Here is a 22,198-nt window from a genome sequence, read left to right on the forward strand (position 1 = left end):
CCTGAGCCCAGGAGTTTGAGGTTACTGTGAGCTATGATCATACCACTGCTCTCTAGCCTGAGTGGCAGAGCAAGACCCTGTCTTCAAAAAAAAAAAATAAAAATCCAATAAGACCAAGCAATGATGTTATGTTTACTAGATATGATGGTAAACTATATAATCTTTGATCTCCATAAGTTCAATAAACCTAGAAATGACATTGAAGGAGACATTTGGCTGTTCAGTTTTCCATAGGCTAAAGCAGACTTCAGCTGACTACAGAGACCAAAGCTGAACTTCAGTGCATTCTTAATATTTATAATATATTAAGTGTTCTTTCATAGTAGTAAGAAAAAAAATGAACAAAGAGCATGAACCATACCTCACAGAAAAAGAAATATAAGAGAACAAACATGACAAAATGTTAAACCTCAGCAGTTATCAAGTTAAATACAGATACAAAAATGACAGATATATTTTTTTCTGATAGCTTTGCAAAACATTTAAAAAACTGATAATGCAGTGTTGTTAAGAACATCCAGAAAAAGGATAAATTGTACATTGTTTTATTGAAGGACAGTTTGGTAGTATTTACCAAAACTCTAAAATGTGCACACTCTGGTCCAGCACTGTCACTTAGAGGAATCCACCCTCCAGCATGACTCAAACATGTGCTCAAAGATTTATACAAGGTGGTAATACTAGTACTAATAGCCAAAAAATCAAAATCTAAATGTGATCATTAAAAGGAATGGGAAAATGAATGCTGATTCACTATGCAAAGGAATGCCTTATAGTTATTAAAAATAATGAATTCATCTCCATATGTACTATCTCAGAAACACAACTACAGGAGATTGTTACAGAAGAAAATACAAGTTTCAGAATGTCTATCATGTGATTCCCAAGAAAAAAGTATGATGAGTGCAGTGGCGGGTGCCATAGCTCACCGCCACCTCCAACTCCTAGACTCAAGTGATCTTTCTGCCTCCACCTCCCGAGTAGCTGGGACTACAGGCACGTGCCACCATGTTCAGCTGATTTTTTTGTTTTTTGTAGAGATGGGTCTTGCTGTGTTTCTCAGGCTGGTCTCGAACTCCTAGCGTCACATGATCCTCCCGCCTCAGCCTCCCAAAGTGCTGGGATTACAGGCATGAGCCACCACATCCAGTCTACTACTTTTTAATTTTATAAAAGACTTAAATAAAATAAAACTAGGCTAGACCAAACCATGGAAGAAAAGTTTCATGAAAGAAACAAAAATGAATTATTTCTCCTCATTGTAAGGCCAACCCACAGAAAGCCTCCAGTGACTTGGTGGGTAGCTAAAAGAATAATGTCAATCAAAGATATAATGGAACAGCTGGAGAAGCAGTGGATTATAGCCTTGAAGAATCCAAGAAATGGCAAAGTATAGACCACAAATTTCAATAATAAAATAATTAAGCGAAAAAAATCAACCAGGAGAAAAATGAAAGAAGGCCATCAGAATCACCACCATGTCTCTGTCTCTGATTTGCTAATAATTCATGTATAAAGGACAAACTTCTCCAGTGAAATCTGTATCTTGATATAATGCCAGTGCTGTGGAGGAACACTTGCCTGACGGAGTCACTGTGCTATTTATGGCTGTTATTGTGTGTGTGCCTTACTTACTTACATTCTCTCCGTCCATCCATGCAGTAAACATACAGAGTATGTTTTATTGTGCTTTACTTTACTGAGCTTCAAAGATACTGCATTTTTTTACAAATTGAAGGTTTGTGGCATATGTTCACTTTGCATCTCTGTCACATTTTGGTACTTCTCAAATTTCAAACTTTTTCATTATTACATCTGTTATGGTGATCTATAATCGGTGATCTTTGATGTTTTAATTGTAGTTGTTTCTGGCCACCGTGAACCATGCATGTGTAAGATAGGGAACATAATCAATAAATGTCATATGTGTTTTGACTGCTCCGCCAACTGGGTGTTCCCCCATCTCTCTCCCTCTCCTTGGGCCTCCCTGAGCACAACAATATTGAAATTAGGCCAATTAATTTACCCTACACTGGCCTCCATGTGTTCAAGTGAAAGGAAGAGTTGCACATCTCTCACTTAAAATAAAATGCTAGAAATGACAAAGCTTAGTGAGAAAGGCATACTGAAAGCTGAGACAGGCCAAAAGCTAGGCCTCTTGCACCAGTTAGCCAAGTTGTGAATGCAAAGGAAAAGTTCTTGAAGGAAGTTAAAAATGCTACTCCAGTGAACACACAAATGATAACGAAGTGAAACAGCCTTATTGCTGATATAGAGAAAGTTTCAGTGGTCTGGATGGAAGATCAAACTGGCCACAACATTCTCTTAAGCCAGCACCTAATCCAAAGCAAGGCCCTAACTCTCCTCAATTCTATGAAGGCTGAGAGAGGTGAGGAAGCTGCAGGAAAAAAAGTTGGACCCTAGCAGAGGTTGGATCATGAGATTTAAGGAAAGAAGTTGTCTCAATAACATAAGAGTGCAAGGTCGGGGAGGGGAAATAAAAAGAATAGGGTGAAGAAGCAAATGCCCATGTAGAAGCCACAGCAAGTTATCCAGAGATCTAGCTAAGATAACTGATGAAGGTGGCTACACTAAACAAATTTTCAGAGTAGATGAAACAGCCTTGTATTGGAAGAAGATGCCATCTAGGACTTACATAGCTGGAAAGGAAAAGTTAATACCTGCCTTCAAAGGACAGGCTGACTCTTTTGTTAGGGGCCGATGGAGCTGGTAACTTAAAGTTGAAGCCAATACTCATTTGCCATTCTGAAAATCCTAGGGCACTTAAAAATTACGCTAAATCTATTCTGCCTGTGCTCTATAAGTGGAACAACAAAGCCTGGATGACAGCACATCTTTTTATAGTATGGTTTACAGAATATTTTAAGCCTACAGTTGACACTTACTGCTCAGGAAAAAAGTTTTCTTTGAAAATAATGTTCATTGACAATGCACTTGGTCACCCAAGAGCTCTGACAGAGATATACAAGGAGACAAATGTTGTTTTCATACCTGCTAACACACTATCTGTTCTGCAGCCCAAGGATCAAGGAGTAATTTCAATTTTCAAATCTTATTATTTAAGAAATACATTTTGTAAAGCTGTAGCTGCCATCAACAGTGATTCCTAATGGATCTGGGCAAAGTCAACTGAAAACCTTCTGGAAAAGATTCACCATTCTAGATTGCCATTAAGAACATTCATGATTCATGGGAGGAGATCAAAACATTAACAGGAGTTTGGAAGAGGTTGATTCCGGCCCATCATGGATGACTTTAAGGGGTTCAAAACCTCCGTGGAAGGAGAAATTGCAGATATGATGGAAATGTCTCTAGCAAGAGAGCTAGAATTAGAAATGGAGCCTAAAGATGTGACTGAATTGCTGTAATCTCGTGATAAAACTTGAACGGATGAGGAGTCGCTTCCTGTGGGTGAGCAAAGAAAGAGGTTTCTGGAGATGGAACCTACACCTAGTGAAGATGATGTGAACACTGTTGAAATGACAACAAAGGATTCAGAATATTACATAAACTTAGTTTATAAAGCAGTTTGAGAGGATCGACTCCAGTTTTGAAAGTTCTGCAGGTAAAATGCTGTCTAATAGTATCTCATGCTACAGAGAAATCTTTCATCACAGGAAGAGTCATTTGATGTGACAAACATCATTGTTGTCTTATAAGAAATTGCCACAGCCACCTCAGCCTTCAGCAACCACCCTGATCAGTCCGCAGCTATCCATATCAAGGCAAGACCCTCTGCCATCTGGCTGAAGGCTCAGGTGATCATTAGCATTTCCTGGCAATAAAGTATTTTTAAATTAAGGTATGTACATTGTGTATTTTGACATGCTGTTGTACACTTACTAGAATGTAGTATAGTATAAACATAACTTTTATATATACTAGGAATCCAAAAAAATCTGTGTGCCTTGCTTTGTTGCGATACTCACTTTATTTCTGTGGTCTGGAACCAAACCCACAGTATCTCCAAAGTATGCCCATATTTGCGGTGCAAGAATAGAGGTATGAACAGGCAAAACAGACACAGGGCACATAAGACTGCTAGGAAGCCCCTAGAAGACATCCTTGAAGAGGCTGTACTTGACCTAAATGTTGAGAAATTAGTAGAAAGCTGCCTGGTAAAGAAATGGAAAGGGTTATCCCAGGCAGAGGAACCAAAATAAGCAAAGATGCAGGGCTTATTAAAGAAGCAGGAAGTTGTTTATTACAGTTAAGCATGGATGGAGGAGCCCAAAAATGTAAGGGAGACCTTGGAGCCATGACTTTGGATTTCATCTGAAGAGAATGTCTTCAAGAAGACAATCAGATTTATACTTTCAAAGGATGACACAAATGCCTGTCTTCCATTTTTTAATGTACTTTACAAGGATTAATTCCTTTAATTCTTATAACAAACTATGGAGTAGGTACTATTATTGTCTCCATTTTGCATTTGAGGAAACTGAGGCACAGAGAGGTTAAGTAATTTGGCCAGGTGACTCAGTGGTAGAACTATACCAGTAAACCCACACATTCTTGGTCCAATGCCCATACCCTTTTCCACTCTATGTATACTATTTTTGTTTGTGTTTCTTCAAGAACATATATGTTTGCTTATGAAAGAAAAAAAATTTTCCAGGTAATTTCTCCCATGCCACCTACCAACCAAGATAGAATGTTCTTTGGCCTTGCAAATAGAATCAATCAACTGTTCAGCATTCTGCCTGTCTTTTCTCCATTCCCTCGGGATTCACTTCCTTCTTACCATTCAGCGGCTGCTTCTCCCTTTTAGTCTCGACCCCTTTTTTATCCTCCCTTTTCTAGATGGTGCTATAAACCATTTCGCTTCCAGGGTACCCATTGTAGACTTAGCCTTGAAAGAGGCAAGGCAGGAGTTGTCTGAGTCTTTCTCTTCTAGAATGAAAGATGCACATACCACAAATCTAAAAAAAAAAAAAAAAAAAATGGGCGGAGTAGAGTATGCAATATGATGATTTTTCATTCACTTTCAAATATTAGTAACAGTGATTGCTGTTCAGTCCACAAGTATTTACTGAACAGCATAGCATGTCTTTGCTCCTGGAACTGTGTAGGGAGGCAGAGGTGGGATGGGGAAAGTCGAGATGGCTAAAAAGGTGTGTTGCTCATCACCAGTAATCTTTCAGTCTTACACTTTCACTCAAGTTAGTTATTTTATGGCCAGTATTGTGTCAACAAAAATGACATGATTTTTATTAAACAGATGAGGCAGTGTGGTTTAGAGGAAAGCACTGGACACCCAACTCCCACTCCTTTGATTTTCTTTTGACCACACTGTAGAGCCTGTACTTGTGCTTTAGGGAACCTCTAATCCATGCCACGCTGGTATTTGGGAGAAGTAAGTGGTGCTTAAAGTCATCTAACCATGTTCTGTAAGTCTGAATATGCTTCTCTTTTCAAAAATTCAAATAATTGTTGAACAAAGGCAGAAAACGTAGGAGACTTTGATTTCAATTTACTTATCCACTGATTACTTTTGTGGCTTTTCTTTTGTAGAAAGGAAAACTGATAGGTGATAATTTCAAAACTTAATAAAGACTTATGAAAGTAGTAACAATCTGGAAACCCAAAATGATGGGAAATATTTCTTCTTTTTCAGAAAGAAATGGTTAAAGAAATAGGGTAGAGTAATTTGTTTGAAGACTGTTATTTCATCCTTGGTATATGTGAATCCATGAAATAATGAAACCCTGTAAGAAGATTCCACCTTACTTAGGATTATAATATGAAGATACTACAAAGAAAGTATCTTGTGCCATTTAATTCCCTGTGCCTGTCACTGGCTACATGTGTATTGCATAGTTTCAGTTCAGTTACTTGCAATCCTTTCTTCAATTCATCAAACCTTTTTAGCATTCAGAGCTATTTGGTTAATAACACATGATTTTTTTAAATTCCCTCACTTGATATTTTTATTTTATTTGTTGATTTTATACTTTAAACAAATTTAAAATTTGCATAAATTTCCAAAGATGCACGCACAGTAATGTTGCTCACACCAATGTTTGTAAAGCAAAAGTTGAACCCAAATATCTATAAACAGAATTGTTTTTTAATTCATGTAAATATTAAAAATGATGAAGTAGATCTGAGATCTGTAATTATTAATATAAAAAGTTATTCACCATATAGTGATTTTTTTTTAAGATTACAAAGGCAGATTATAAATTAAGCCCCTTTTTTTTTTTACATCTTGTGTTTAGAAAAGAAGTGTAGGAAGAAATATGTCAAAATGTGAACAGTCGTTTTCTCTGAGTGAATTTACAGACCGTCTTCACTTTCAGCTTTCTTTTTTTTTTTTTTTTTTTTTTTGAGACAGAGTCTCGCTCTGTTGCCCGGGCTAGAGTGAGTGCCGTGGCGTCAGCCTAGCTCACAGCAACCTCAAACTCCTGGGCTTAAGCGATCCTGCTGCCTCAGCCTCCCAAGTAGCTGGGACTACAGGCATGCGCCACCATGCCCGGCTAATTTTTTGTATATATATATTTTAGTTGTCCATATAATTTCTTTCTATTTTTAGTAGAGACAGGGGTCGCTCTTGCTCAGGCTGGCACTTTCAGCTTTCTATCTTGTATATTATCTGATGTGATTTTTTTAAGTTATTAATTATTTTTTTAATTTAGATATATAACTTTACAGGTAGAAAAATATTTTTCTTTTTAAAATGAAATTTGAAAGGGTAAAAGAACTCTGAAAGAAATAAAATATTATTTATCAGCACTCTAACTTGTTTTTGAGTTTCCCCTTCTGTCCCTACTGAAATACTGTTAGCACTTGATGTAACCTTTTCCCACCCTACAGCTTCCTGTTCCCTTTATCCTTCATCTCCCTCTACCTCCTTTGAGCTGAAATGACAGACCTGTCTTATTCCCAGTATGTACACACTGAGTGAGAATACTATTTGAGGTAGAACATTAATGTCACTAATCGGTCTTCTGACAGTAAGCCTTACCTCGATCAGTAAGTTAGAATGGATCCTTAGTGTGTTTCACTAATGTTAAGTTGTATTTAATTAAACACTTGTCTTGAGCGTTGTAGACTTAAGCTCCTGAGAATGCCCAAGTTTCACCCTAGGCTTTGCATTCTAGACTGCTAGGAATTGGAACAAGATAATTTTTTTCAAAGGTAGGGAAATGTGGCTCAGATTTCACTTTGGCCCTTTTAGACTGTAAGGTCATTAATTAGTCTTAACTGAAAGACCACATTTTTTCAAAAGTATCTTGGTCAATTCTCAGTTTTTTTGTGTCTACATTCAGTATTGCTGGTTTAAATCTTTTTGAATCTTGGCTAGGCTGGTTTAAATACTAGAGTTTTAGTTTCAGCATTTGGGAAAATGAATAAGAATCACAAAGAGTAGACAGAAGGGCAAAAGTTGTGAACAAACTTCATGGTACCAAGAAGTCTGTTAATTATATGTGATACAAGTGAACATAGGACACTGGCTTCTCCCTAGAATAATTATAACAAGCTTTGCACAATTCCAAAAAAACTTGCAAGGTCTTGTTGAACAGGTTTTCAAAGGCTTTGTTATCATCTGACTCCACAGATCAATTAAAAAGTGGTGTTTCTATTATACATTTCATATTAAGAAAGTATGACCATGAATATCTTACCAGATTAGAGTCTCATAATCTTCCCAAGTTACAGATGATATTGGACCACAGATACACGTACATATTCCCTACTTTTTTTTAATATAAAACAATATCTTTTGCTGATTTTTTTTTTTTTTCATTTTCCCTTTTGGTTCCTTCTTACCTGCCTGCAGTAATACACCAAAATTCTCAACACCAAAAATAGGGGAAGTAAAAATCAGGAGAAGAGTGAAATTAGAGAACTTGAGGGAAAGGAGTAGAGTCTGGGATCTCTAGGAACCTGTTACTTTTTTTTAATTGCTTGGGTTTTTTTGTTTGTTTGTTTGTTTTTTCTTCATCATTCTGAGAGCTATCTCCTAGCACCCTGTAGTTAGGAGTGTGGACTTTGGCTCCACATAGGCTTGGAGGGGCTCCACCCCTTCTCCATGGTGAGCAAGTGACTCTCCACACACTCCAGTTTCTTTTTGTAGACCCCTCAGAGATCTGTGTCATTAATATGTTCAAGTTTTAGGACCTGGTAAATCATGGTGAGTCCTAGCTATTATTAACATCTATTGGAATTTTTGTAATAATGAGCTATGTAGGTTTTGACGTTACCAAATTTTGAGGAAATAGACCATCTCTCCCCTCTTTCGTTTGATCTCATAAATAGCTGCTGCGTGACTGTTCAGCTAAAGCTCTGAAGTCCCCTCAGAGCAGGTAGTGAGGGGCACGGGTGCCCTGCCTGTGGTACTGGCCAGGGGTACAAGCCATCTGAACCTCTTCCCAGAGAGCTCATCAGGGACCCTGGAGTCCCTCTCCCACAGCCACCTGCATTTTCTCAGTGAAATATCTACTTGAAGACAAGCAGAGCAGGGTGAAAAGTGTATGGTGGTGACAGGGAGAGCAAATAAGACTTGCCAAGAAAAATGAGGAGGTATTAGTGAACCACAGATAGATGCCTCCGGGCAGCGGGTGTGAAAGGTGGTCTGACGGCAGCGGTCACCGGCTCAGCTATAGCGATGGCGGTCTGGTTAGAACAGCAGCTTCTTGCCTCCCCTCCCACTCCTTGAACAAGGTTCAGCTTTCTGGACACTGCTTTTCCGACTTAGAGGCAGAGGTCCTGGTATTTACTGACTCCTGACTCTGTTTCCCTTGCAGCCGACCCCCTGGTGGGCAGCATTGCCACACAGTACATGACCAACAGAGCGGAGCACGACCGGATGGCCAGACAGTGGACCAAGCGGTACGCCACATAGGGGCCCGCTGCCCGCGCCCCCGCCGGACCTGTGCAAGCACATTCACCAAGTGCATCAATAGCCCTGCCCACCCCTCCAGACCTTGGTTCTTATTTTCCTATTTTTAGTAAATTTGGAACTGTTTTGTGATGGTATGTCATCCATACCCTCTTCCTACTGCTTCCTCCCTCCCCCCTCCTGCCTTCCTCTCTCCCTCTCTCTTTTTTTCTCATTTTATTCCCTTTTTGATTCTGTTAACTTGAAAGATTTGGAATTTTTTTTTTTTCCCACCTCAACGTGGATGGGAACTTTTTGTTTTCAGTGCAAACAATATTGGATCTGTAATAGTAAGAGCTTTCTTACAAAGCTTTATATTACTGTGTGGTTTTGTTTTTTTGTTGTTTGTTTTATTTTGATTTTTTTTCCTTTTATGTGATCTTCGGGAAAACACAGATTCAGAATTATATCTTGTTTCTACTTAAATGTAGTGCTTAGGGTTAATTTTTTGTACTGAAGTCTTTATTGGTGGGTGCATGCTACTGGGAACAAGTTTTTGTACAAAAGCTTCAATCAGAATCACTGTGCATTACTGAGACTCTGTTTATCACTAGCCTTCTGTCTCCCACGCAGAAGACTGTTGGATTGAACAAAATAATATGTATTTTGATTTACTTAAAGTGCTTGTAAATTTCTTAGGGACCTGCCACTTTTGACTGTGGATCAGTTGATGTACACTTGTATTATTAAAGCACTCAATAAATCACTGTGGCTGATAAATGCACTTCTGGTAATCTGGCGTTTGCTTTGTGTCCTGGTGACCGACGTAGCCCTGTGTGTAGTGAGGCTTGTCTAATTCAATTACAGGTTCAAGTGTATTTTTCATCTCATATCTCTAATATTTCTTTGTACTTGAGTTGCTTAGCATGTGGAATTTCTCCAGCTGTCAATAGCCTGGTGATTTTACTGTTGTTTCACCAGATCACTATCATTTTACATATTGGCTGGACATTGTTTCTGTTACAACCTTATTTACTCAACAATTATTATTAAAATATGTGGCTCAAAAAATAGTCTTCTTGTGAAAGTGAAGTCTGAGCTAATCATCATGTTCAACCACTTTTGAGTTGATTTTTCTCTTCTTTTTCCTCTTAAAATTGTTATAGTGATTGCCCTCAAGCTTTGTTTTGTTCTGGTTTTTCTCCATAATTTTAGTGGACAAAGTAAACTCAACTTTATCAGTCATAGTCAACACATTCATTGACAAGGCCATGTCCGTCTGGCTTGAACTTCAGCCTATTTTAATGTGTGCAGCTCTAGGAGGCAGAGGAAATGTGTGGGTGGTGTAGTTTTTAAAACACACTGGCTTGCTGATTGATAGTCAAGGTTCTTTGTGTTAAAGGCATACTGGAAACATGCTCCGCTTAATACAGTTTCAGACCCACCACACTGCTTAGTCTCATTTAAGGAACCATTAACATCTCCCTTGCTAACTAGTAGAATTTACAAATATTAGCCATTTACCTCTAAATCTTCCATATTGATGGAATTTTTGTTGTTCATAAGTGGTTAAAAAGAAATCCTACAGAAAATATGTTTGAATATTGGAAATGCTACTTTTAAACCAAAGTACCTAGGAATATTTTTTCTCTTTTTAGTAATGACTTTACCATTCATTTTATTTTAAAACATTTTCTAGCATACCAGAACACTGTATATATGGTCTCTGTTGCAACTATTCCAGTCTGTAGTTGTAGCAAGAGGAATCACAGACAATACTTAAATGAATGGGTGTAGCTGTGTTCCAATAAAAACTTTATTTTTAGAAAATTACCCAGAGTGTTTTATAGCCTATAGACTTTCTCACCATAAAGGTTTTTATTTTTACTTTAGTACTTTAGATTTAAAAATTCAGCCCTAAAAGCATTGAACCACTTTAAAATGAAATTTTATTAACCTGCTTGTTTTTCACTTTGGACTGATTAAACCAGACTCATGATACTAATACTGACTTTATAGGCAATGTTTAAATTTAATTTGCCCTTTTTCTTTTAAAATGTTAACTCCATTGGACATATATTTTAAATAACATGCTACATATATTATACTCCACATTTCATATCTGCTTGTATGTCAGATCATTTAAAAGCATATATTATTTAGGAGCCAGAGATTACAATTCTAGTAGGAAATCCTGTCACTAATCTGTATTTGCTTTCCCGTGAGCCATTTCTAGGTTTTATGCCAATCTGTGATATGAAAAGGCTACAAAACTTCTCTCTCTATCTTTGTAAATTCTAAATACTTCATGACAAACAAATGTACCTTGCCCTCAAAAGCTCAAGCAGCTCCAGAGAGACCAACAAAAATCTTCCTAGAGCCTAAGTCTAGATTCCAGATAACATTTTAATTTTCCTTGAAATCTATAATCACAGCAGGCAATATAATTTCAATAAGTTTTTGAAAATGTGAAATAAGATTTACAAGTAGTGTGGCACTCAGGAAGCTAAATGGTTTTGATTAAATTTTGGCGATAACATTTAGGAGTGATTTTTGTACCTTAATATTACTAAGCTTTCCACACCAGATATTGTTAGTTAGAGTATTTTGTAGCTGTGTTAAATAAAATGTTGGCAGATCCTCCACTGAGGCAAGACTATTGGTTATCGAGAAAATGGTTTGAGATTGTATTTAAGATCTTAAATCATTCGAACGGTTGTGGCCTTAATTTATCGTAAAGCTGCAAATAAACAGAATGTTCTTTGTCTTTTCTTCTACAGGAATCCATTGATGATAGAAATTGCAGAAGTAGTTGATCATTTCCCGTCCTAAGGTTAGGAAGGAAACATAGTTTTACATAGTTCATTGTGGAATACTGGTTTAGGAATTAGGAAGAAAGGTAATTTTTATTCAGAATACTGTATACCAGGCCATAATAATTCATTTAATAAAAACTCAGCCTAGTCCTTAGGGTGTAGGTGGCCCTCCGTCACACAAACAAGGTGCCAGAGTGGGAGTCCCACTCAAGCATGTGACACTGGAACCCTTGCTATCAATTACAAAACTACATACACCTTTCTTCTAACTGCAAGATCATACTATAAAAGTAAATTGGCATAATTCAGTCTTAGAGTCAAGGTGCTATACAATTCCTACACGGTGGGGTTTTGCCATCTTCTATAGATGGGGAAAACGCTGAAGAAAATATGGACCTGGTATCAGATGGGAGATCAGCTTTCTAATCTTAGAGGTGTCACGTGAAGTTTTGACCAGCTGTGGAGAAACATGTCACTTGGAAAACCCCTGAACTTCTCTGCCTCTCAGCACTGCAATAAAAGGGGTATTAATTATTATCAGACATGGCAATTTTTAAATGCCTCTCTCTTTAAAAAGATAGATATTCATACTTAAAACTGAAAACAGTGGAAATTGTACCATAAAGCCCTACCAGAGGATCCTGACCTACTGTATTTTATTTCAAGGTGCCTTTATAACTATGTCCCTGCTGTACATGGCTCTCTGGTACATGGACCAGGACCTCAAGCGTATGAGTACACCCTATACCTCAGCTAGTCCCAGAAATGTCCCCAGAGGAAATGTGGAACAGATCTAGTTATGTTCTGGACTGTAACTCTTTAAGCTACATCAGATCTGGAATCTTGGAGTTGAGACCATCAGGGGCTAAGAGTAGCTTGGCCTCCGAGGACCCCCCATGGTAGCCATGTCTTTCCCCACATCCATACTGTCCCCTCAGGAGGCGACTGGTTCCTTGAGCCTGGAACATTCCTTCTCCGCTAGGCACCTTTCCCTCACATTCCACTGTGAACACTGGTCGTGTAGGTTAGAGTTACCTTAAAATGGACAGTCCTGTGTCTCAGAAACCCCCTCGGTCCTGAAAAACCAGGACTGTTGGCCACGCAAGCTTTTGTGCTAAGACTAAGTTCCAGCCTAAGGTCTCAGGCATTGCCCAGGACCGGTTTGGCCCACAGAAATGTTTGACTTAAGGACAGTGTTTTCCTTGATGCACAACGATCCCTTTAGAAGAGACGTGCACTCTACTGTTTGAAGAACCCCCGTCCCTCTCTGTGGCTTTCACATCGGCCCTCTTCACTCATTTCCCTGCTGCTGGGGCAGGGGAGGGGTGTAAACCAAGTGCAGCCTGCCTTTGCATCTCCAAACACGTCTTAAGGTACGTACGCCTTTCTGTGAAGGAGTACGTCTGAAGCCTGATGTGCTTTTTGAGAGGATTTTTAAAAAGAAACATTCCTGAATTTTAAAACTCTCTTGCCCACAGGAAAATGAAGGAGATATTGTAACCACTAATCTCTCTTCCCTATTTATAAATCCACATAATCAAAGTGGGGGCCAACCCCCACCGCTCCAGAACTCCCAGGGCCAGGGTTTTCACTGCTGGTTACAGAAAAAAACCTTACCCGATAAGCTTGGCATCTTTTGGAGTTGTGTGACCCCCTAATCCCACTCTCATATCATCCCCTCCTCCTACACAACATTGCCCTCATCCATCTATTAAAAAATTAGATGGGAGGTTAGAGTTCAGGATGACAATCACATCCTGGTTTATAGGAAATTTAGACCTCCTGAGAAATTCTGTCAAGCTATGCAGCAGAAAAGTAACAGATGCTTTACAGTCCGTGCCTCTGAGCGTATTGAAAAACACCACGCAGGATTCTTCTACTTAATTCATAGTTCAAGAACAGTCCAAAGGGGCAGTGAGAGGTCACACTCTCCCAGCACAGCCTGCCTCTGCTGAAATTGCCTAGAAGTGAGATGATAACATTCTTCATTCTCTGTTCAGTCTCCAACTTGAAACCACTGACAGATAAATAAATGAAGATGGCCACCACCACGAACATTCACAGTTTTAGTCTCCGTCCTTTAGACCAACAGCTGACTTTATGCTCATCACCAAAGAGCTCCCAAGTACTGTGATTTAAGAATCAGAGCAATTTATGGGCAGTTATTAGAAACCCATGATGAGAAACTCCAGGAGCTATTATTAATCCCCGAGAGACTCCATTTACTTTAAGCAATATATGAGGAATTATTTTAAATTCAAGCATGACTGTGCAATTTTATTTAAATGTAAAACATGTGTCTGTATTAAAGAATCCCAAAATTCCCTTGTGTTCTTAGTGGTGTGTAATAAAATACCAGGATGTACTTGTCAGTCCAGATTTGAGCTGCTAGATTTGGGGGGAATAGTGATGTTTGGTTATTGCTTGGGATTTTTTTAATAGTTGAATGGAAGAGAAAAAAATAGGTTTATATAAAAAAATTTAATATAACAAAATTTCTATAAAGTGAGTGTATATTAAAAAAAATAGGTTTATATAAAACCCAGCCTTGCTGGGCACTGCAAAATAACCTGAAGACTATATGTATTAAACCCCCAAAATGTTTGTAAGCAATTTATACGTGATTTGTTTTATGGATTAAGAGGTCATGGAGTAAGTCTCTAGGTCAGCAGAGTCAAGGGAGAATCAAAAGTCTGCCCTCGTTAAGAATAGAAATTTTGTCAGAGTGGTAATATTATTATTTATGGCAAGAGATTGAGAGCATATCCTCCATTTAGAGAAGATGAATAGGGAACTATAATTCCTTCTGAGGCAGCGTCTATAAATTATCCCTAATATCCATTCTCCTTTTCTTCCCTTTATAAATAGAAACATTGGAGTGTAGCTGGGCACATGGCCACCCAGCTAGAAACTAAATTTCCGTGTCTCCCTGTGGTAGGTCAATTACAAAAAATGGCCCCAATTCTCAGTCCTTTCTAGTATCCATATCCTTTGCAACTTCTTCCATGAAAAGGTAGAGCCTTTTCCCCCCGCCCCCCTTGAATCGGGCTGGCCTCGGGACTTGCTTTGGCCAGGAGACTGGTGGAAGTGATCTGGTGCCAATGTTAAGCCTTGGCCTCCAGAGGCCGTGTGCACTTCCCCGCTTTCTTGGAATCCTTCCACGCCTTGAGAGTGAGCCCCAGGCTGGCCCACTGGAAGATGAGAGATCACACAGAGAAGAACTGAGACAATCCTAGACCAACCAATCAGCCAATATAAGAGGGCGCCCAGCCAAGATCAGCAGAGCTGCCTACTGATAGCAGGTGCGTGCATCAACCCAACCAGGACCAGATAAACTGCCCACCTGATCCTTACATTTGTGAGCAGTAATACATGGTGTTGATTGATGTAAGCCATTCAGTTTGAAGTGGTTTGTGACACAGCAATAACTAATATACTTCCTTACAGCTAGGTATAGCCAAGGAAAACAATTCTGGCCAAAAGAAGTGAACAGAAGAGACAGGAGCAAATTCCAGATCTCATCCTGCAGAATGAACCTGCCCACCCTCCCCCGCCTTACACTTTCCGGTGGTCTGAAACGTAAGCGAGTGCTAGTGAGCCAGGTGTGACCATGTTGACAAGGGCAGCACCTGAGGGAATATGGAGCAGCAAGACAGCAAACTGCAGTTTTGAACGTGTTGCTATTGAAGTACCTTGAACACATCCAAGTAGAAGTGTCCGGCCACGGGATGGATTAGTCTTACATTTGGGAAAGCTCAGCGTCCAGGACTGTGGCTATGAAGTGGGGAACCATCAGAGTATGGAAAGGAATGTGATTATGGGACAGGAAGAGATCGCCTGGGGAGAGTGAGTGCAGAGTGAGACGAGAGAGAAGGCCAGAACCAAGCCTTGCAGGTGAGTCACGTGGCTTGCCATCGAGCCTGTCCAAGTGTTAACACATTTTAAAATGTTTATTTTTAAAATAACACGTCTATACTGTTGATGGAAAACAAGAATGCCATCCGTAGATGAAATACTCTGAGAGATTATGGGAAGACAGAACAACTGGAATTACTGATGGAGTCAAAGCAGAAATGTACAAAGTAAAACTCACAGGAGGGAAAGCCACAGAGGTAAGAGCCATCCCAGGTAAACCTATCTGCTGCCGAAATGCAGGGACTGGAGCTGCTGCCTTGAGCTATGAGATGGTGGAGCCGCAAGCTAGGAGGAGCCTGGGTCCCTGATACTAGAGCACCCTGGACACCTCCCCCAGGCCTTCATGTGAGAGACGAGTCTATTTTTGTCTTCTTTAAGCCTCTGCTGTGTTGGAGTTTCTGACACTAGCAGCTGATCCAAGGCTAACAAATGCACACACCAACTTTGTGACGGTGGTGGCCTGCGGGAGGGGAGCAAACAGCACTGGGTAGGCACAAAATATTTCAGTTTTATCTCTAACATTTTATTTCTTTTTTTACAGAGATATAAAGCAAATAAATATGACAAATATTAACACATTTGCTGTGGTTGAATACACAGATGTTTTTTATATTATCATCTGCACTTTTCTAAATGTAAATATTTTTCCAAATAATTTTTTTTTTTTTTTTTGAGACAGAGTCACTCTGTCAACCCAGCTAGAGTGCAGTGTCGTGATCACAGCTCACAGCAACCTCAAACTCCTGGGCTCAAGCAATCCTCCCACCTCAGCCTCCCAGAGTGCACGGATTACAGGTGTGAGCCACCGCACCCAACCAAATTAAAAAAGTATATTTTAAGGGTAAAAAAATAGATCATAAGTAAGCCTTACTTAAGCGGGGGATAGAGTTTAGCTTCTGTGTGATACCTTCTGGTAAGCTTAAATTTTTTATAGTGAATGTGCATTACTTTTGTAATCAGAAGAAAAGTGAAGACATAACAGAAAGGTAAAATTTGGAATGAATGGAGGCAGCCTTGGAAGAAAATGTTTTCAATGAGAATTACTTTAAATCGAGATAGAGAAATTGGAGTGATAGTTTGAGAGAGATGTTTGATCAAAGGAGGAGTTTTAAAAATGGAAGATTGCTAGAGCCTACTTAGGATGATGAAAATAACCTGAAAAAGACAGAAGGGATGGGAACATAGTCCTGCTACTCAAATCACTGGCATCACCTGGGAGCCCGTTAGAAATGCAGAATCTCAGGCCTCTGGCCCAGACCAGAGAGGCAGACTCTTCATTTTAACAAGCGCCCCGGGCAACTCACGTTTACATTTACATTGGAAAACTGCTGTTATGGAGCACAGTAGGGAGACAGGCCTAGGTAGGTAGGGCAGCTTGTCTGTCATAGTGGGAAGGAGGATCCTGGGGGCAACTGCAGGTGCAGGGAGCTGTGTTGATTTGGAAATGGAACAAAGAGGGAGTTGCCATGACAGCTCCTATTTTCTCAGTAAGGAATAAAGCAAGATCACCTTCTAGGAGGCAGGAGGGGAATGTGGGAGGTTTGAGAAGGGAAGGCATGAAATGGTCATCTCAGGAAGGCGACAGTGACCTCATTATAGAAACACGGTAGGATTACCAGCTGAGGTCGGGCATCCGTCCACAGGGAAGTGTGAGCTCATGAGCTAAAAGAAGCTGAAAATACTTGGCCAGGTTGTGTGACTTGGTCCAGCAACGTTCAGCTGCTCGGGGCACAAGCAAGAGAAAGCAGACAAGCAGCCAAGAATGGCTTTGCCAGGCCACGTGGGCAGGAGGCAGAGAGGCAGACCAGAGAACGAAGGACACTTGATTTAGTGATGGACCCTGAAATCCATCCTGGTGGCGGGCATCTAAAGGCAAGGAATGAATGGACAGTGGTGATTACTGGTTAAATAATGGGGAGTCTGGCATTAATACATTTCACTATATGACTAGTCTTTGAGGTTTAGTTATTGACAACATAGTTAAGTTATTATAACCAGAACAGATCTCCTTCCATTCTGAATAGAAGAGTTTCTCTCCTCATGATTCAAGCTGTGTGAGCAATTTGGATGTGTGTGCTAGTGTCTCTCTCTGCTAGTGTTGAAAATGGAGGGAATTCTGTAGTCTGAAGTACTGGTAAAGGTATTACCTATCACCGAGTGTCCTGAGAAGGGGAAGAGAAGAATCGCCAACGTGCTGGCCGCACCGGATCCTTTATATCTATGTCCTCCTCTAATCCCTAGGACGAGCTCCGTAAGAGGGGCATAATCACCCGCCAGTTTACAGGTGAGGAGACAGGCACAGAAAGGTTAAGTAACTTACCCAAGGTCCCCCAGCTAGGAAGGCGACCTTGTCAGGATTCAAGCCCTCTGGGGTTCCAAGCCCTTCTTCTTACACCTTCCTGTCACTCTCTGGGAAAAGACTGACTTGGGTGATGATCCCACGTGCAAGCAAATGCACTTGGGCCGGCACACACGTTCCACAGTCATGGCCACATTTTGTTCAGCTAACAAAGCAACAAGACACCCTGGGCGGTACATGCTTGGGTGGTGATGTGACTTGCTGAGGGCGGAGGCTCTAGAGCATATGGTAGCATTTCTTATCTGTAAATTAAAAAAAAAAAATCTTGGCCTTCCAATTGGGGGAAAAATTCTGTTAGAACTACAAATGTAGAAGGCTTGAGATTCTAGAAAGCTGTGAAAATTGAGTGCCTTTGGGTAATAAAAATAGATTTTGGTGGCAGAACATTTAGGGTTTCTTTTTCTCCTTTGTTGGCTCATTTTCATTTTATGATTAATGAATGAAAAGGGTAAGCTACTGGGACGGGATTCTATCTCTGTACTGTTGTTATTATCGCATCGTCATCACCATCATCACAGTAATTACTGCCCCTTCTGCGTATTTACCCGGTAAGTTTCAGCACAATGTGTGGAACACATTATGTGTATATACACACACATGCGTGCGTGTGTGTGTGTGTGTGTGTGTACATACACGTGTAATTTCATTTAATCCTTTCTGCGATCCCTTGAGAGGCGTATTATCCTCCCCACCATATAGCTGTGGAAACTGAAACCGAGACACTTTAATAGATCCAAGCTCGTGTAGCTGCTGAGGGGCAGAGCTGGGTGTCAGACCCAGGTCTGTGTGGCTTGAAGCCCGCAAGCCAAAGCACTGTGCAGCTCCACCCCCCAGTCCTGGTAAACTTGATGTGCATAATTGTGAATTTACTAATTGACAAGGTAGGAAATGACTGAGTTTATGCAGCCCAAATCCTTGACCCTAGAGAATGTTCGCTTTGTGTTAAATGGACCTCAGGTAAACAAAATACTGCATGCAGCTCCACTGGGTTTAATAGCCCCTCGAAGGCAAAACAGTCTGGGCTAATTGGAAGAAAGCAACACAAATCTGTCCCAGAAAGCGCGGAGTCACCTCTGTACTTCGGAAGCCGGCCGCAGTCAGCCCTGTAGCCTTGCCTCCTCTTCCTTCTGGCAGTAGGTTTCTCTGTTTTTCTTTTCTTTCCTTTTTTCTTAATCCCCATGGAAAGATTTCCAGTCATTTTATAGCTGAATTCAGTGGAAAAATAATGTTTATTCACTTCACAGCCAATTTGGGCACAGCACATTTCTATTCCATAAAATAAGGCATTGATACATTTATGATTCAGAATCTCAGGCACATGCCTTGCGTATGGTTGTGTTTCAGGCTGGATAAAATTAAAATGTCACTTTCCTTTTTCTTTCCTGTGGATTCACTTGAGTTGCCCTCATTAGGCAGAACTGGCACTCTTGGGAGAGATGCCAGGCTTCGGAATAACGGCCTGGTAAATCTAACCTCATAAAGTTGCAGTAGCCCGAAAACAAGACTCAAGGCGAACATCAACATTAAGTGCCCTTCTCTCTCTGTCTCTCTCTTTCTCTCTCTCACACACACACATACACGCGCGCACACACACACACACACACACACACAGAGTCTGCCTTCCTTTCTACCACTTCACGGAATCCACTCACTCAAAGATCACCAGTCATCAGAACCAATAGCATCTTCTAGAAGCTGATCTTCAGGCCTCCATAGCAGTCATGCATCAACGCTCCTCCCTGAACTTCTTTTCTCCCTTGGCTCAGGTTTGAATCCCATGTGCCCCAAAGGCGACCTCTCGTACCTTCTGGCTGTGTCCGCTCCTGGTTTCCTGTCCTGTCCCCGTCTCTCTACTGTGATGACTCGGGCCCTCAGTGTGCTCATGGCCTCCCTAGACTAGGTGCCACTGCAGGAGAACCGCAGAGATACAGACGAAGCTCACCTTGTAAGGAACCAAATCTGTCTGATACCATGTACATTCGTTCCCTCCAAACGGAAATAGTTCTGGAACTGACCCACCACAGTTCCCCACCCCGAAGGGAGGTGCAGGCAAGAGAGCAAGGGCTTTGGAATCAGACGAGCTGGGATCTCGCGAGTTACATAACCTCCCTCGCCCCTGGGCACCTTCTACAGACTGGAAATAAAGACACCCACTTTATGAGGTTATATTTTAAAGTGCCTGTCAAATAGTCGGTGCTGAATGAATGTTATTACCCACCTCTTTCCTTTCCCACATTCTTATTCTGACAAGATTTACTGACCCCCTGGTATGTGCCAGCCGGAATCTCCTTTATGAGCCAGTGGTGGTGGCTGGAGCTGCCCACCTTACCCCTATTCCGTATTCTTAACCCAGAAATGTAAACGGGCTAAAATTAAAAGAGGAAGAGAAAAGAAAGAAAATGAGTTAAATAGGGGTCAGGGTAGAAACACTGAATCAGTGGAGATTGAGGGGTTGTTCCCAAAAGTTACATAATTCCAGTAAAATTTGTTTCAGCTGTTTCATTGGTGAGTATGTCTGACCTGCCACTTGACCTTCATATCTCTAGAAAGAAGCACAGGAAACGGTGACCGCGGGTGCCTGTGGGGAGGGGATTTCAGGTGTTGTAAGTTAGGACCAGGAAGAAAACTTTTCCCACATACCTTTAGAATTGTGCAAATTTTAACCATATGCAACTACTGTATTTTCTAAAAATAAAAGCTGCCGGCCAGGTGCAGTGGCTCATATAATATAATCCTAGCACTCTGGGAGGCTGAGGAGGGAGGATCACTTGAGCTCAGGAGTTCAAGACCAGCCTGAGTAAGAGCAAGACCCCGTTTCTACTAAAAATAGAAAAAAAATTATTCAGTCAACTAAAAATAAAAACAAAAAATTAGCCGGGCATGGTGGTGCATGCCTGTAGTCCCAGCTACTTGGGAGGCTGAGGCAGAAGGATTGCTTGAACCCAGCCAGGAGTTTGAGGTTGCTGTGAGCGAGGCTGACTCCACGGCACTCACTCTAGCCCAGGCAACAAAGCAGACTCTGTCTCAAAAAAAAAAAAAAAAAAAGCTGCCAACCAAAAAACAACACAGAATTCTCTTCAGCAAACAGTTTGAGGACACCAAAATTAGCTCAGAAAGATGCACAATTGCCCAGAGTTTGTGAGCGCAAACCTCGTCTTTAATCTACTGTGGGATGCAAAGAAATGGGCTTCCTCCAGCCCTGGGTGTTGAGGGCTCGAGAGAACCAAAGGGTGAACTAAACCCAAGTGGGAGTGGAAGGTCAAGGAATCGGGCTCCAGCCTTTGCCCTGGTGTTGACCGGCCTTCACTTCTCTGGGTCTAGTTTTCCCCTTCTGTGAAGTCTGATTTGTAAGGTCACTCTCTGATCCTCTGGTCTGTGATCTGTGTCAGTAGAGTACTTAGACCGTACTCTCCCCTCCCAAGCCCTGGGCAGACCACAGCCTCTCTCTGTTCCCACCCTATTAAAGGGCCTGGAATTCTCATGCTGAGAGTACCTTCTTGGCTTCTGATGTAATTTCTAGAAATGCCTCCCAGGCCCCATTAAGATTAAATATAGTGTTTTCTAAAGGGAGTTTTCAGCCACAGGGGATAAGAAAATGATTTGGGGTAGTACGCTGACAAACACATATTTTGATAGTTATGTTTTATGCTTATTACGTTAGGCTATTTATGTTTTTAAATGTATTTTATATATTATGTTTACCATTAACTTCCTTATGCTATGTCATGCTGGTTTTCTGTTTATGGTATAGAGCAGAGGTCCCCAACCTTTTTGGTACCAGGGACCAGTTTCATGGAAGACAATTTTTCCATGGATGAGGGTGGGGGAGGTGGGGAGGATGGTTTTGGGATGATTCAAGCACATTACATTTATCGTACAGTCAAACCTCTCTGCTAATGATAATCTGTATTTGCAGCTGCTCCCCAGTGCTAGTATCACCACCTCAGCTCCACCTCAGAGCATCAGCCATTAGAGTCCCATAAGGAGCGCACAACCTAGATCCCTGGCATGCACAGTTTACAGTAGGGTTCGTGCTCCTATGAGAATCTAATGCCACTGCTGATCTGACAGGAGGTCGAGCTTATGTGGTGATGCGAGCGATGGGGAGTGGCTGTAAATACAGATGAAGCTTCCTTCCTCACTGCTCACCTCCCACCAGGAGGCCCAGTTCCTAACAGGCCTCGGACCAGTGGTATAGAGGGACCACAGGTATTATGGCATTAGGTAAAAAAACTAAAAAATAAGAGCTAATAGCAAATAATA

At 40.9% G+C, this 22,198-nt stretch overlaps 1 protein-coding gene across 1 annotated transcript in view; it reads left to right on the plus strand.

Annotated features, from left to right (window-relative positions):
* The window catches only part of LOC138386719 (ubiquitin-conjugating enzyme E2 E2), a 344,112-nt gene extending 334,511 nt beyond the window's left edge, over positions 1 to 9,601 (plus strand). The window contains exon 6 of the mRNA XM_069473295.1: positions 8,772 to 9,601. Within this exon, the coding sequence (XP_069329396.1) occupies positions 8,772 to 8,869 (98 nt within the window). The 3' untranslated portion in view covers positions 8,870 to 9,601. The remainder of the gene's footprint in view (positions 1 to 8,771) is intronic.
* Positions 9,602 to 22,198: the final 12,597 nt, after the last annotated feature.

The sequence above is a fragment of the Eulemur rufifrons genome, chromosome 7, assembly GCF_041146395.1.
Source record: "Eulemur rufifrons isolate Redbay chromosome 7, OSU_ERuf_1, whole genome shotgun sequence".
In the NCBI taxonomy this organism is placed as follows: Eukaryota; Metazoa; Chordata; class Mammalia; order Primates; family Lemuridae; genus Eulemur; species Eulemur rufifrons.